The sequence below is a fragment of the Hoplias malabaricus genome, chromosome 12 (genome assembly GCF_029633855.1).
Source record: "Hoplias malabaricus isolate fHopMal1 chromosome 12, fHopMal1.hap1, whole genome shotgun sequence".
NCBI lineage: Eukaryota > Metazoa > Chordata > Actinopteri > Characiformes > Erythrinidae > Hoplias > Hoplias malabaricus.
This window is the reverse complement of record NC_089811.1, coordinates 11398326-11414919: the sequence shown is the minus strand read 5'-3', so window position 1 is coordinate 11414919 and position 16594 is coordinate 11398326. Positions and strand designations below refer to the sequence as shown.

At 41.4% G+C, this 16594-nt stretch overlaps 1 protein-coding gene across 2 annotated transcripts in view; it reads left to right on the top strand.

Moving 5' to 3' along the window:
* Window positions 1–16594, top strand: part of gtdc1 (glycosyltransferase-like domain containing 1) — a 67530-nt gene that overhangs the window by 37208 nt on the left and 13728 nt on the right. For both annotated transcript variants that reach the window (XM_066641180.1, XM_066641181.1), the window contains exons 5-6: window positions 7072–7164; window positions 7849–8025. In XM_066641180.1, coding sequence (XP_066497277.1) covers window positions 7072–7164; window positions 7849–8025 — 270 coding nt within the window. The remainder of the gene's footprint in view (window positions 1–7071; window positions 7165–7848; window positions 8026–16594) is intronic.

The following is a 16594-nucleotide window of genomic DNA, read 5'->3' as shown; positions in this document are numbered from 1 at the left end:
CAATTGAGTCCATATGGTGCTTTGAAGTGCTGGGAGCAAACCGTGCTAAATAGGAATGAAGCAAAGATCAGGAGGAGGAGGAGGAGGGGCGAGGAAACACCAGCCTGGGAGATTTGTCCTAAGGGTGTGGCTTTCAGAGCAAGATAATATTGACAAACAGGTATTTACAGGGTAAAGAGTCACAGCTCCTGGAGCTTTTAGAACACACTGTGTTGTACCTTTGTGTCTGATGAGATGGAGTTGAGGGTCCTCAGCCGTTCTGTTGTCCACAGACCTGCTTGCTGGGTTTGGACTATGGTGTAAGCCAGACCTGCACAAGCGTGTGCACATTCTACCCGCATTGAATTTCACTCACATTACTCAAGGTTTTAAGGCAGAAGTTTTCAAATCTGGACTTTGGATCCAGGTTCCAGACCGGGATTTTAAAATGGCCGGCCAGTTTAACACTATAGCTGCAGCGGCTAATGCACCTGACTGGCCAGATATCCATGGGTTGCAGATCACCTCACAGTGCATAGTAGCTGCCATATTGGATACCTACTCATTACTCACATAACACATAACAAAAATAACAAATAAAAACAGTGATATTTAAATAGTTTTATAGTTTCTCTCATCTGTTTCCTCATTTAGACGTTAAAATGAAATAAATATAAGTATGGATCCCTGGCCTGTTTATCTGCCTCACATTTGTAAACAGAGATCTGTTTGTGTCAGACAGTAGAGGAGCTCAGGCTGCATCCCAAAAAGCGATATACTCCCTAAACAGTGCACATCCATCAATATAAAACAAAAACAATACACCCAGACAGTAATAAGACTCTCGTTTGAAATGGAAACTTTAAACTTATAGCTGTTCAAATCATTTCTTGACCTATGAAGGGTGACGGTAGAAATTTGGGATTCACCCTCGGCTTCACGTTGGTGTGGAAACTCTCTGATCATGTATTTTCAGACAAGCTGAAGTACTTTATTAAATTTTAAGCCAAGCCAAATAAATAATTTACACAGACAGTCGCAATAAAACATCATCCTCCAAAAACACAAGTGAAAAAAATCATGATTCTTTGAGATTGTATATGATCTGTGTATGAATAACTCACTCAGATTTTGTCACAAAATCAGAGAAATGCATTGGAGCCTAACATGCTAACAGTGTTCCATTAGATCCTACAACAGAAATGCTAATATGGCTAACAATGCATAATGGTCTTTTTCTCCTCATTATGCAACACTGTGGGATCCTTTACGCTCTCATGCAAAGAGGCTGTGGGCTTCTGTGCTTGTAAATACTGTCAGATACTTTCCAGAACAAAGAGAGGAGATGTGTATGAAATTTATCCTTCTTTTCCATCTGTTTATATTTGTGCTGCGCTCTGAAACCAGACAATCGGCCCCCAATGTGACGTCCAAGCCAAAATAAATAAATAAATAAATAAATAAAAATCATGTGACTACAGCGCATCGATAGATTTTAAAATCCCAGGCTTTTGTCTGAGGTCATGATTTTCTCCAAGAAATAGATAGCATGATCCCTTCAAGTAATGGGTGAGAACCTACACCAAGTGGAGCGCTTAGCCTCCTTCAAAAATTACATTTTCTGCAGTGCTGAGCCCAATGATATCAGAGGATTCATTCTCCTTATTACTTCTTAGTAAGGAAACACAATGATTTTGAAGCTGTAATTTTAAAGTTAAAATTTTACTTAGTGTTACTTAAGTGTTGTATCTCTGATGAGGATAGTTTACGTACTGTATCAGGTCTTGAACGGTTATCAGGGTTGCATTTCCTCTACTATTTGTGTAGAATTGCATTTGCCCAGAATAGCTGCATGCATCAAACTGCCTGTTGTTTTTTTGGAATATTTACAAAAAAGATGATTCAATGCTGATCAGTGAATAATCACTTTATCAAGATTTATGTTATTTATCAAGGAGGTTTAATTTAATCAGCTATAGTTGGCCCTTTTATTTATTTTTTTAAAGTTTACTGCTGACATTGCTTGCATGTTGCAAAGTGACCTCACAGCTCTTAAAGTGTGTAACAGATACACACTGACAGTGCTTGTTGTGTCTATTCCAGAGCAGGAATGTGTCCTGACTGGTGCCCGCGGAGTGTTTCTAGTCTCTGTATTCGAACTGAATAAGTGCCACCCCTGTCTCCTTTGGGTGTGGACGGAAGAACGATGATGTGTCGGGTGTAGTTGCATTTTCTGAGGCACATTCAGTTGTTTGTTTGATTTGTTTCTTTGTTTACGGTGTTCATAACAGTCTAAAGCTCTGCTCTGCCCCTGCCACAGCCGGTAGGTTCCATTAGAAGTTTTCAGCCTGACGAGAGCCTGCTGCAAATGACAGCTGTGGTGGCTTATGCAATTGTGTCAAAATCTGCTTGTTCTGCGTCAGATTTACAGAGCCATATGCAGATTACATAACATAACAGAGTGGTGTGGTTCTGTCCTTCCAGCTTCTCTTCACAACCTGATGCTGTGGTGGACTTTTTGATGTGGAGAGATCCTGCCACTGACAGCTTCCCCAAGGTTTCACACATACACTGGATGTCCAGCATACAGTGAGCACTCACTTTACTTGGTGACCTTAGCTATGTCAGTGTTCACTCGTTTCTGACAGATGTTCATATGTATATATTCAAGGGCTGTCAATCGATTATACAATATAATAATAATAATAATAATAATAATAATAATGCACAATTTGCTGCAATGTATATTTTCATAAGACTGAAAATTCAAAAATTTAAATGTAAAACCAAAAAATCAATGTAAGATCAACACAATGGAATTATATTTATATTAGTGTTGTCTATTGATTATAAAATATAAGCAAAAGTTACAATGCTAGTACTTTTGAGATTGAAGTATTTTTGGAAGGGAGATAAATGTGTTGTGTGATGTATGATAAACAGGAGAGAGCAAACCATTCTTAACTTTGCTTTATTACAATATCTCAGAGTAGTTTTGATGGTTTTGAATTGGAATCTAAAATTTCAGGGAGAAATTTAGCATCGGACTCGTAATATTTTAATGGATATTTTAATAATATCCATTAAATAATATAATAATATAATAATATTTAGTAATATTTTAATTTTCATGGCTCAAAAATGGAGATGAAACAGGAGCTCCATGTCTGTATTTCAGCATAAATAAAATCTACCTTCTGAGCTCAACAGTAGCGAGGCTGTTTACTTTGCTAACAAAAAAAAACACTAATTTGTAAAGTTTAACACTAATACTAAATTGGGAATAGATTAATTAATTTTTAAAAATAGATAAATAAATAAAATTATTGTGTGCCTAAATGAGATAATTCTGTAACAGCACTAATTTATTTCGTTTAAATGCAACAAGCAGACTAATGCAAGGCCCTGAAGGAGCTACACGAGTGGAAGGTCACCATGCCCAATGCCAAGCGTCAACTAGAAGAGTATAAATCCCTCCAAAACCCGGCACTGAAGCAGTGGAACTACATTCTCTGGAGTGATGTAGTTCCAATCAGTAGCTCTAGTACGAGCTGGAGTGATGTCCAACATCAGCACCTGATGGCTGACAGCTGTAAAATCCTCACAAGCATGTTCCAAGGAGACTAGAAGCGACGTTAATGATTTGTGTCAGTCAAAAAATGTCATAAAAACCCCAGCCAGGTATGAGAACATTGTTGTCCACCACAGTGACCGGTACTTCTGCTTCACTACCAGGCTTGGGCACTGCAGTTCCTCCTCCACGAGGTACACTTATGCACTCCTTGGCCTCATGTTCTACCAAACCACAGCGAAGGCGGCGTGCCCGGTCCTCTTTAGACTACGAGGTCACTTCGGAGTGATGAATGTAGACGTTAATGTGCAGTAATGACCTTCTCCGGCCACTTCTCGGAGGCCTCTCTTCAGGTCCCTCGCTCCCGTAATGTTCGACCTCTGTCAAACCGCCCCGGCCAGCGCCTTGTTATGATGAGATTAATGATGTAGATGGTGCAGTCCCAACGTCGCCCAGGACCACATTAAGTCCCGTCCTTTCCCTCTCCCTCCTGCGCGGTCAGTCTCTTTTGTTCAGCAGGCGTGGAGTTTTGAGTCACCCTTTATTTATTTATTTATTTATTTATTTATTTATTTCACTTTAGCCCACTTGGCTACTCGGCCCACGCTGCAGGTCCCTTGCTCCGGAGACGGACCCTGAGACTTTCTGAGCTATTGCGTTGGGCAACCTCGAGATCAATGGCATTTTTCATTAGCCTGGGAAAGAGAAGTCGCCTGTGATTATTGCCAATAAAGGAAATTAGATCAAATGATTTTTGACTTTGATTTCCCCCTCCCCACCACTCTCTCTCTCTTTTTCGCCCCCTCCATCCTTTCACATTTAATCAAACGCAAGGTAAAGTCATCACCTAAATTGCTGTTGATTTATAAATAAGCTAATTGGTGCCATTCCCTTTAAGTACCTCTCCCCGGCGGTGGACACGGCCCAGCTTTTATTGCCCAGTCAAAACCTCTGTGTGTAATTTTCAAAATGGCCCTGGAAATGAAATTTTCCTCAGAGCTGGCGAAGCAGCTCCCATCGCTCACGACTCTCCGCGAGCTCCTTCTTGTCATCTCTGTAGTGTGGTGTTCTGCAGGCCACCTCTCCTGTTCCTATCCTTGGCTAATCCATTCATCCAGAGGCTCTGCCGAGGTTGGGGTGTGTAGTTTTCGGAAGTTAAAACGGGGAACGTGAGGGTTCTCATCCAGTGCTGAGTATAGTGAGACCTGGATTATTGCATTTCCAGAATGGTGGCCTTGTGTATGGGGTTTCTAAATATCACAAAGGCTACTGAAATGTTGGTTAGCCTGCAGTGCATCACTGTGGCTCACTGAACATTACACACCATAGCAGGTATTAGATGCTTAGCCTGGATTTGTTCCCGAAGCTGAGATTATCTGCCGACACTTTTTTTGCGCATTGGATGCAGTAGAGCAGGTAAACAGACAACTGGATAAAGTTTATCTGCTAATCAGAGATATTCCCTCTGTCCCAATTCTTTCCCGAAGCCCTAAGGCCTACCTTGATATGAGCACTTGATGACATTGCGCCCTTTAGCTGTAAACATCACCGCAGCTTATAGCTAAACTGGGCCTAATTTTAGTTTGTTGTTGGTCACTTTAACATACATATGATTATAGTAATTTATCATAATATTTGATGCATGTTTAGAGGCTGGGACCCACAAGCGTTTACCTTTCTGTTCTTTTACAAAACAGAAAATCATCTGGTTCCTCCCTCTATAATCCTCATCAAGACACTGGACACACCTGTTAATGCCTTTCTGACAAGTTCACCACAGCATTTCAGGTTAATTTTACGCCTAATCATTTATTTATTTATTTATTTTGAACAAAGGTGTTTGGATGAAAGGGCACAGCCATGGCCTTAAGGATACAGAAGGCATACTTGGGAAAGGAATGTCATTGGTTCGATCCCCTCGACCGGCTGGGAAAATTGGGGCCAGGAGGGTTGAATGAACAGCAGTGTCTCCTCCCTCAACATCCATGGCTGAGGAGCCCTTGAGCAAGGACCCTAAACCAAACTGCTCCCTGGGCGATGGGGATGGCTGCCCCATTGCCCCATAAACGTTTTGGGCTTTAGAAACCCCCTTGACCCTTTTGTCATGTAAACCACTATACTGACTTAATCACTTCACACTCAGTGATTGTTTTGACTGGAGGTGAAGTAATAAAGTGTGGTCTCTGAGTTTTGCACAGTGCTGTGTGAAAACTGTGTTTGAGAATGTGATGAGTGTTGAGAACTTCCTAAAGCAAGAAATTCTTTCATGTGACCTACCGTTACACCCCCCGTAAAGAAAAATGAAAATATTGAGAAATGCTGGTTACACTCGTTGAAACAAGTAGTAAATGGTGGAATGACAAAAGCAATATATAATCACTTTTATTGTTTATTTTTATTCATTTACCCCATTGCTGTTACACACCCTTTTGTATTTGTATCGTCTCCCACTAAGATCTTTTGGTGGCTCTGGGGCTCAGACTCATGGCAATGCCCCCAGTTCTGCACCAGTGCAAAAAATAATAGCGCCTCGGTAAAGCATCAAGGCTAATCTTCGCTCTCAAACGGCTAATTGGCTGGAATCCATCGCAGAACCTGCAATTAGGTCCTCCCAGCGCTGTGGAGGAAGTGTACGCGCCGTCTCAAGGAATCCAAGAAAAAAAAAATCTTTTCTGTGTTTTATGGATTGCTTTTGGCAGCCATTTGCACAAAAATGTGACTCGTTTTAGCTTCTTTAACTTGTAATAATCGCTGTGGTTCCAGAGCACATCACTCAAACTGCTCACTGCCCGTATTTTAGGATTTGGGAAGGAGCAGCGTCACACGACGCTGTGGTACAAGGGAAAGAAAAATAAAGAGCAGTGATGTGGGTGTTCATTTGTTAAGTGTGAAAGTAACCAAACGGTCTCTAATTTGTTTGTTATATATATATTTATTTTGTTACGTGAGTGCTAAAGAAAAACAAAAGGTGAAACATCTACACATTTACTTAAATACACACAGTTAAATATTTAAAGATTTTAAAGTGGCTACTGTGACTACTGTAGAGCATATTCTATTGAATAATGAATTTGTTGAGGATGCTTTCTTCTTCGAAAGTCCACTACCGTAGCAATAATGCCAGAATCCACCAGCGTTATCTTCTTGTCAAGTCAGTGCCCATCAGCGCATTTGACAGTAGTTTTGTGAAGAAGTTGTAAAGTATGGCATCCCCAAACTTTTGGAAGGCCGGGTTCTTGCTGTTCTGTCCTTACATTTGGAAGAAGAAAATGTTCCGGTCCACTGTTGCTCCATATGCTGTTATTTCTATTGTACACGAATAGCTCAGCAGCCCACAATAACACGGACTGGAGCTGTGTGTTTGTCATTATGTAACGCCTGTCTCTCAAAGGACGTTAATGTAAACATGGCCCTGTCTGGAGTTTTTTAAAACTGCTGTTTTTTTTTTTTTTTTATAATGCCACAGTTTTTCTGGTCTGACCTCGATCTCTTCTTATTTCTCTCCCCAAACCCTCCTCTAGATTCCTGCCCGAACACAAGCTCCGGCTCCAGGAACAAACCCAGGTTCAGTGTAGCAGCAGCTCTCAGGACCACTCTGAGATAACAAAAGCAAGGTAAATGACCAAATAATGACATGTAATTATGTGTATAATATATAATTATTGTTTTAACCAAGCGTAGATTCACCAGAGAGTAGATTCAATTACACCACACGGGGAAAAATACCACACTGTGATTATATTGCTGAGTGTCAAGGTTGCTAAACGCCTTTAAATATGGTTTAAAAATTCATAGATGAACACAAAGTAATGACAAATGATTAATGACTGGCCTTACCTCGACTAAAAGTGTTTAGAACTGTTGGGTCACTACTAAATTCAAAGCTGAGAAATATACTGTATATGGCGTCAAAATAAGACCAGAAAATCATCACCAATATTTCAACAATAGAATGTTTCAATACATTTACAAATTTTTTTTTTTTTTGTCTTTTCAAAAATTTAATTTAATAATACATCATTTTTAAAGAGGTGAACAAAAATTGGTGTTTAATTTAGCATGAGAATATGTTTGATATTTTGTATAGTTCATATCTGAACTCCGCACATAGATAATGCACTTAAAATAGCTGAAAATGAACACATTTAAGTGGACTGACATTTTTAAAAGCTGTGTTATGTTTAACTATGTGACTTCATTAAAGCTCATTTAAAGTTGAGATAATGTTGACTTGCTCTCCTTTACTATACGCTAGGTTATTTGATATATTTCAATATTCTTTTAATGTGTCCCATCAGCTCCACTGCTTCCACACACGAATCTCAAGGCGAGCCCCCTGTGAAGAAACAAAGTAAAGCAGAGCTGCATCAAGGAGATGAAATGGAAGGAATGGAGCATCAAGCAGCGTCCAGCCTGGAAACTGACCACAAGCCAGAGACTCCACGGCCGCTCCATATAGTCTGGCCCCATCGCTGGTGAGTGCTTGGTCAGGTTTGCTCCTTGTGTGGAAAGAAATTTGACTGCTGAAATACTACTGGGCACCTTAAGAATATGCTTGAAGGTCATATGAGGTTTAAATATGAGAAATTATATAATATTTTAATTTAATTTAATGCACTTAAAGATTCTGGTAGGCTCTGGATTCACAGCGACTTTCACCAGGAGGAAGAACCTACAGAAGATGAATGAATGTGTGAATGAACGAATGAACTGTGCTTAGATTTGGCTTCGCCATGTATTTCCTATAATTCCTTATTTATTCCTATAATGTAAAATTAGTGTGTTATAAAAATGCTACAACAAAATTAGCCCCATGTATAACAAAGTAGAAAATTACAATATAATCAAGATTGTTTTTATATTAAGATGCAATCTATTTAACTTGTTTTAGGTTTGGTTGTGACATCATTGGTTATGGATGTTTCGATGGCTTCGGATTGGTCAAACATATCTGCAGACATTTCAGAATCTATGTGATGCTGCGTTGAAATTCACAGCCAACGATGTATAAAAGATAAAGTCTTCCCCTGTTTTCCACAAAGGAACACATCTCTGGGTAATGTAACATCTGTGACCGGCTTTTGTCAAAACACCACAAGGATCAAACCCCACAACAGCGTTCTCCCTCCTGTTTAGAATGTCCGCTTTCAGCGCCTGTTCCTTTAAATGATAATGAGCCGCTTGCTGTTCACTCCGACCCCGAGCGCACAGCAGTGAGGAGCGAGGAGCTCTGGTTTTTAGCCGTTTTCGCTCTGTTTTCTTTCTTCTTGGTTTTTACTCAGTGTCCTTATTTCTATGTCTTTAACTGTAATCAAGTAAACGCGGGTCCAGAGCTGTGATTGGAGAGACTCCAACAAAGGGGCGGGGCACTCGGAATGACTCGTTTCATCCCATGTTTTTTTTATTTATTTATTTATTTATTTTTCAGATGACAAAAACTCACTGGGTGGTCTTGTTTCACAATGTGTGGGTTGGTGGGCTCCAGATCCCAAAAAACAAGTGAAGTTTTCCATAATATGCCCCTTCACATTAACCTCGTTGATACTGCAGGTGTTAAGAGAAAGTGCAGACCCTGTTTAAGGACTAAAATGTCTACAAGGGATTGAAAAATACGTCCTGAACGCCATAAAAGTGCGTAATCAATTCATTCTAAACGAGAGCGGCGTGTCCCGACTGCGTTTAAACGTCTCAGCCTCGGAACGCTCGTCTGAACACTGTTTTTCAAACAGAGATGGTTTTGGGTTTGCAGAGCCCATCATTACCTCACTTTGCTTACTCGTCCCCACTGCTCCCGGCATGGCACGGGTCTGCATCAAACAAAGCAGTCACGCACATCTCCATCCCACAACCGCGTCCAGAGCGGGCCCCAACAAAGAAAAAAAAAACGACCTGAACGTAACAACAACAACCTGTACGCCTCTGTTATTTGCTTTGGATCATCCGCGTTTTGTTTGACAGAGAGGCTGGAGCATGGAAAATGGATAACACTCATGTTTGGCACAGGTCGAGGAAAAACGTGCACTGAAGGAGCGCCGCTTCCATTCTAAGCATATTATCTTTGATCCAGAGAGCCGTGCGGACAGCGCTTTCTTTCCTTTCATTAAGGGCTTTCTAGATCACTCTTGGCAGAAAAAAAGAAGACTGCAGCTGTACACGACATCCTTGTTATTCGGTAGGACAAACTCAGAGGGATGAAAAGCCTGGACATATAAATATAGTCGTAGTCTGTAAATCATTTTCACAGCTGGCATTTTGCTTTGTTTTGTCTCGCTGACACACAGCTCCAGGGGCTCGGGGTCCTGGATTCAAGCTTTAACTTGGGCCACTCTCTGTGAGGGGTGTGGTGTGTGTTCTCCCTCTGTCTGTGTAGGTTTCCTCTGGGTGCTCCTCCCGCAGTCTAAACACACATCAGTAGATGGACAGGGGGAGTGTGTGTAATTGTCCACAGGTGAGTGTGTGATGCCTGGTGATTCCAGGTGGGCTTTGGCTCCGCCCACAGTTTAGTCTTCACAATTAGTTTCGGTCTTTGACACCTCCGGACAGCTACACGTCCTTTCAGACCCATTTCGGTGCAAATTGAATACAGCAAAGTTTCTTTCTTGTCTTCTTCACACAACTACAGCCACTTGAAGGACTGCTAACTCTCTCCAGCTAAGGGTTAAAGACCCAAAGCCTGTTGAAACGTCTGGTCCGCCCCGTGACAGCGCTGGGATCCGGTGCCATTGAGTTTTGTTTTGGGGCGAGAGGAGGGGAGGGGAGGGATGAGAAAATATTTGATTGCCCGCAGGACTGCTCTGCGGTTTTCTGCTGGAGCTTAAATACCTTCCACTCCCCATATTTCAGACCTCCTCTTGGCATGAATGGAAACCAAGCAGCGGTGTGTATCTCTGCCTCATCTGCCACAGGCCCGGAGAGAAGGGAGGGGAGCAGGAGAAGAAAAAGGACGCTGCTTGAGCCACATTTTTCTCCCATGACTCTGCGCTCATCTCTTGGCGGGGACAATATGTTTCCTGACCAGAGAGAGAGAGAGAGAGAGAGAGAATGAAAATGTCCCATAAATCAGATTAATGGCCGAGAAGACCACCGGTGCTGAGGCTTAGGCCCTGGCATCGGGATTTGGCTGCACTTGTTTGTATTGTTTTGGCTGATTTTTTTTTAACATTATTATTATTTTTATTTATTTGTTTATTTATTTTTTGCTTCCGTATCTCACCCACCTCTCTCTGGTATCGGTGACAAAAGCATCCCGTTTTGTAATCTCTTCAAAACTGAGCAAAACACAGATGGATTAGCGCCGGCAAACATCCGCGCCTCATAAACTCTGGCTGTGGGCCAAGTAAAATTAGGTTTTACAGAGGGGTGAGAGCAACTGGTTAAGAGAGAGAGAGAGAGAGAGAGAGAGGGGGGGGGGGGGGTCTTGGATTAACTGTGATTTGAGCTGCTGACACTGTGTCCCATTTCATCCCAGCTCCACCCTCCCCCTTCTTTTTTTTCTCCCCAAGCTACCATTTTTTTGGTCTGTTTTCTTTTCCCTCCTCGCTTTTTTCAGTCCTCATCACCGGCTCGCAGATTGTTAATCTGTTTGTGGCCTGGATAGCCGCTCATCCGCCGGATTACAGGACCGTCTTATTGCCGGCGCTGATCGCTGACCGGGACGGATTGGGTCAGAGATCCCTCCCCAGAGGGCAGCTGTTTGCAGGTGCTGATGCGATGAGCACAGCCCCATGCTTCACCACTGCTGGACAGAGGGAAGGGGAGAGAAAGGAGGAGAACGAGGAGGAGGAGGAGGGGGAGGAGGATGTGTTAGGGAGGGATCAGCACTTTTGATCGAAAGCACCACAAGAGCTCAGGATTAAATCATGTTTCAGAACACTCCAGATTCCTCCAGAAGAGCTGCTTTTACCTACAGGCTTTTACCGCAGTCCCCAGGGTCAGTACAGTGCTTCATTTTTTTCCCTACAGAAGGTGGTCTCACAGTCACTTCATCAAAATTGATTACAAAGTTATTACAGCCTGATGGAGACTCACTTTTATGTTCATAAACAGCACTGTGCCAAAAACCTAGGTACCTGAAACCAGAGCACCAGGAGGAAACCCATACAGACACAGGGAGAACACACCAAACTTCTCCAGGTGCCTGAAGCTGTGTGACATGGATTTTTGTTTTTTTTCAAAAATAATAGAAATGTCGTGAGCAAGTGTGAAGAACAAAGTTGGTTTCCAGATGTTCTCCTTGATCCTATTGGTTTGTAAAATCAACAGCACACTGGATTTAACATAATGAAATATTTATTAAGTTGTTAAACTGGGTATTGATTGTAACTTCAAATAGCATTGGGCTGATTTGAATAGAGATTTGGAAAGGGTTAAAGCAACACATTCACTCAGAACATCACCCTTACTTTAATATTATTATTATTTTTCTAACATTTAAATTTTGCACTGTATTTAAGCCAAGTTCAAGGCAATTAGCACAAAATGAATTTCTTTAAAATACTGGTTCATAAGAAAATACAGGAATCACATCCTTACAGTGAAGTCAGAAAGCACAGCATTAGTGTTGTGTGCTTTTTGTCATTTTGTTATCACAGAATCAGTCTTAATTTTGTCTCTGTGTGGTATTAAACAGGTCTTAAAATGTCTTAATTTAAGAGTTCCCACACCTCTTTTAACTGTGGAAGTCCATTGATAATGTTTGGGCTTTTATTAAAGCTCTAGAAAGATCACTCAATTAATACCAAATACAACAGGGGATAGTGAAAAATACAGACACGAATACACAAAGGATGCCATGCACTATTTTTGGAGGTTCAGCTTATATTCACAGTAAGAAATGAATAAAAAATAAATAAATAATAATAAAAAGTCCTATATTATGCCAAACTGTAATACACCATCATTACTATAATTATTATACTATACTATGCTCTATACTATTATTACTATATTATTATATAATTATTACTAATATTATATATATTATTATTATTATTATTATTATAACATTTATTATAACAAACATCATTAAATACATGTACGGAAATTATGCAACAAAATCCACACATAGTTGTGCATCACTCATTACTTGGCTTTTCATTTTTTCTTCCTCCCAGTGTGAGCTGTGAGCTCTAATCACTGAGACGCATGGCCGCACCAGACTGGCATCGCTCCATCAGCAGTGCCAGCCAAACGCTCACTGACACTGCCGTTCTCTAATGAGCGCACAGTGGGCGCGGTGATGACTCTTAGCCAGAAACCTAACACACGCTTGTCCAATGATCTGAAACATGTAAAACATTACAACACACCCCTGCGTTCCAAAATGACCAAAGATAGAGTGCATGAGGGAACTGATGTTATTTATAAAGCGAACAAACACTGGGTCTGTCAGCCATTTTAGGAAGGAATCACGTTCTGTGGTTGGTATTGTAAATTATTAGTAAACACTTCTTCATTCAGAAATGATGGGAGATGGGAGTAAGCTGTTATGTTCAGTAACGCAGGTTTAAAACACCCTGGAGCAGCTTTTGTCAGTGCCAAAATATTTTTCCCACATTCCTGCAGTCCCAGGTATCTTTAAGCCCACTTAATGGCCATGTTCGCAATTTTAATCCAGTACTTTTTTAAATTAATAATTATTATTATATTATTATCATTCATTCATTCATTCATTATCTGTAACCACTTATCCAATTCAGGGTCGCAGTGGGTCCAGAGCGTTGGGCGCAAGGCGGGAATACACCCTGGAGGGGGCGCCAGTCCTTCACAGGGCAACACACACACACTCACACATACTGACACTTTTGAGTCACCAATCCACCTACCAATGTGTTTTTGGACTGTGGGAGGAAACCGGAGCATCCGGAGGAAACCCATGCGGACACAGGGAGAACACACCAACTCCTCACAGACAGTCACCCGGAGCGGGAATATTTTTACTGTTAGAGTTACAATACTTAAGGTGAAACTGACTCCAAATTCGAGATCCTTCTAACTGCATGACAGTAAACACAAACCCAAAGCGCTACAAAGCTAAACAGCTCGAGTTACAAAAGGGATTTGGCGGTAATTTAAACCATGAATAAAAACTTGCAGAGCAGTACAACTACAACAACAAACAAGCTAGAGTCGGCTTCTTACTCAAACATAACATTCCACCTTAAAATATGCAGAGTTTCTGAATTAACACAAACAGCAGGGGGAGACTGTTTTAATGTCAGAACAATAGTTCTCCAGAATAGAGTATTTCGTCTTTAAAGTCCACTTGAAGCTAATACTTTTAGGAAGCCATTTTGTGTACAGAGTGTTTCATAACACAAAATGGCATCCAGCGCTCTTTTCATTCATTCATTCATTCATTCATTCATTCATTCATTCATTCATCTTCGGTAACTACTTCATCCTGGTCGGGGTCACAGTGAATCCACCACACAAGAATGTGGAGCGACCAGAACACACCTTCACAGACTCCCCCACATTGCCCTGTAGCACCCTAAAGCACATAACATCTTATATAACAGCAACATAACATTTTCAAAATGCGAACAAAACAACAGTTGTAATGCAATTCCTCCTCTCTCTTGCTCCTCTGCTCTTATTAATTCCGCTCATTAAATTTACACCCTATGTTCCTCACCGTCTTCATACGGAAACACACTGCGTACAGACGTGGTGTTTTGTCTTCCTTCGAGAAGTGTTTCCCCCCTCCCCTCCCCTCTTCTCCATGGAGTTTTTCCGACTGGCCCCTAATCAATCCCTAGATAACCTAGGCCCGGCTTTCAAGTGTCCCATTAATTACCACTTTTCACTTCCTCTTGATTTCAGTCCTTTAACATACTGCATTTTTTTTTCTTTTAGTAAATAGAGCTGGAGAATTTTTTTAAAAAATGCACCTCTTGGGTGCGACTTAAAGGGGAATATTTAATCACAGCTGTCTAAATGAGAGGATGATATTCTTTTAAGTGGTAAAGGATGGCTGCTAATGAGGGTCCCCACAGAACCAGCGTTTCTTGATTTGTTTTATTTGGTTTCTGTCTTGTTGCACTGCGGGGTCAAAGGGTGGCCGATCAAGTGGAGGCTGCTTTATGAAAACGGCTGAAAGTAGCTTCTCCATCTGATTGGCGAACAGAATAACATAACCCTGACTATCAGAGGTCACTGTGTTGTGTAATGTCCATAATCACACCATACTGCAGATGTACTTGTAGTGCCGGTAGTGTCGTTGACACACACACACACACACAGCTCCCTGTGGGCACTGGGGTATGGTTTGGTATGGTATGGTTCCTGGGGTTCTGCATCTGTATGGATTTCCTCCATACATACAAAATTTGTTGAAATAGAAGTCAATATACACACACTTCAATAGAAATGACTGGATATGGAGCAGCTGTACATGAGCCGGAGATAACTATGTTCAGAGCCAGACGTATGCTTGAGCAGCAGACTGTTCCCACCTTTTGTGCAGGGTACGTTCAAACGTGTCAGTATAAGTTTTGTGGATAGCTCCAGCTTGGCCTGTCCACCATCTTGCATTTTCTTTGTTTATCGTCTCACCTGCTTGTCAGCACTCCGCATACGCAGTTCCACCCATGTAACTGTGTGCAGATGTAGAACACACATTCCTTTTGTCCTTGTATTGAATGTGGTCAACATTTTTCTGTGACCACCTCTGAATCAGCCTTCAAAGATCCAGTCAATGGGTCCTGAATGTGTACACATCTGGCCTTTTGATGTGCTCCAATCTAAACGCAATCCAGGCAACAAAAGCACAGGTGAGTACACTGTTTACAGCCTCATAGGACCAGAAACATGGAACAGGCCAGAGCACTGCAGATGAACTCAGGGGCTGGCCAGTATTTTGAGGAGAGGTGTCCTAGGGTGGCTTTGGTGGCTTCTGGAAGAGGTGTTTTTGGGGCCAACTGGGAACGCTGTGCTAGTGGTCTGTGTGGGTCCCAGTGTCTGGGTGAAGTGAAAGGGACACTTTTAGGGTTAATCGTGTTTATATATAGAAGAACTATATATAAAGAATCATTCGAAGACTGACTGTGACATGTTTTTGCACTTTTTATCATCGAATAATAACTGAACAAAAAGGTGAAAGATTAATTAATGACCCTTTTATTCTGATTTGAATATAGAAAATCACAAGGAAGTATGTTTGCTAAGAATCACACTTAGATGTCCCCTTTCCCACTGCTCTGCCTCTGTACAGAGTGGCTGCTTGGATGTATCTAGAACCACACTATGAAATGATTTCACACACAGCAGTATCTGCCACTATGTCTCATGACTATGGGAAGAAAGAGGGTTTTACTTTAGGATCGTGAGGAGATTTTGGTTTCAAAAGTCGACTCTTTCTATCTTTAATCATCACGTCTGGTGACATGGGTCAAATAATTCCATAAAATACCCAAAATTATTTTCAGAGTTTTATTTAAACTCTGTACAGAGAGAGTAGCAAAATAAACTCCCAAAAAATAAACTTCAAAATAACTCTTAAAATAAGGCTTCCAGGAGTCGCTCGTATCAACTGTTGGCCAATGATTCATAGTGTTGAATCTCATGGAGTCGGTTTGTGAGACGTTGGATTTAAAATATCAATGTTAAATAAATGCAAAATGTTTTTGAAGAAAACAGTGACCATATTTCTTCTGTAATTTTGGATTTTAAAATATTACATTCATAAAGCTATCATAAGTAATAATAATAATTCATTCATTCATTCATCGTCTGTAACCGCTTATCCAGTTCAGGGTCGCGGTGGGTCCAGAGCCTACCTGGAATCATTGGGCGCAAGGCGGGAACACACCCTGGAGGGGGCGCCAGTCCTTCACAGGGCTCACACACCTACGAACATTTTGAGTCACCAATCCACCTACCAACGTGTGTTTTTGGACTGTGGGGGAGAATACACCAACTCCTCACAGACAGTCACCCGGAGCGGGAATCGAACCCACAACCTCCAGGCCCCTGGAGCTGTGTGACTGCGACACTACCTGCTGCGCCACCGTGCCGCCCTAATAATAATATTAACATCTCTAA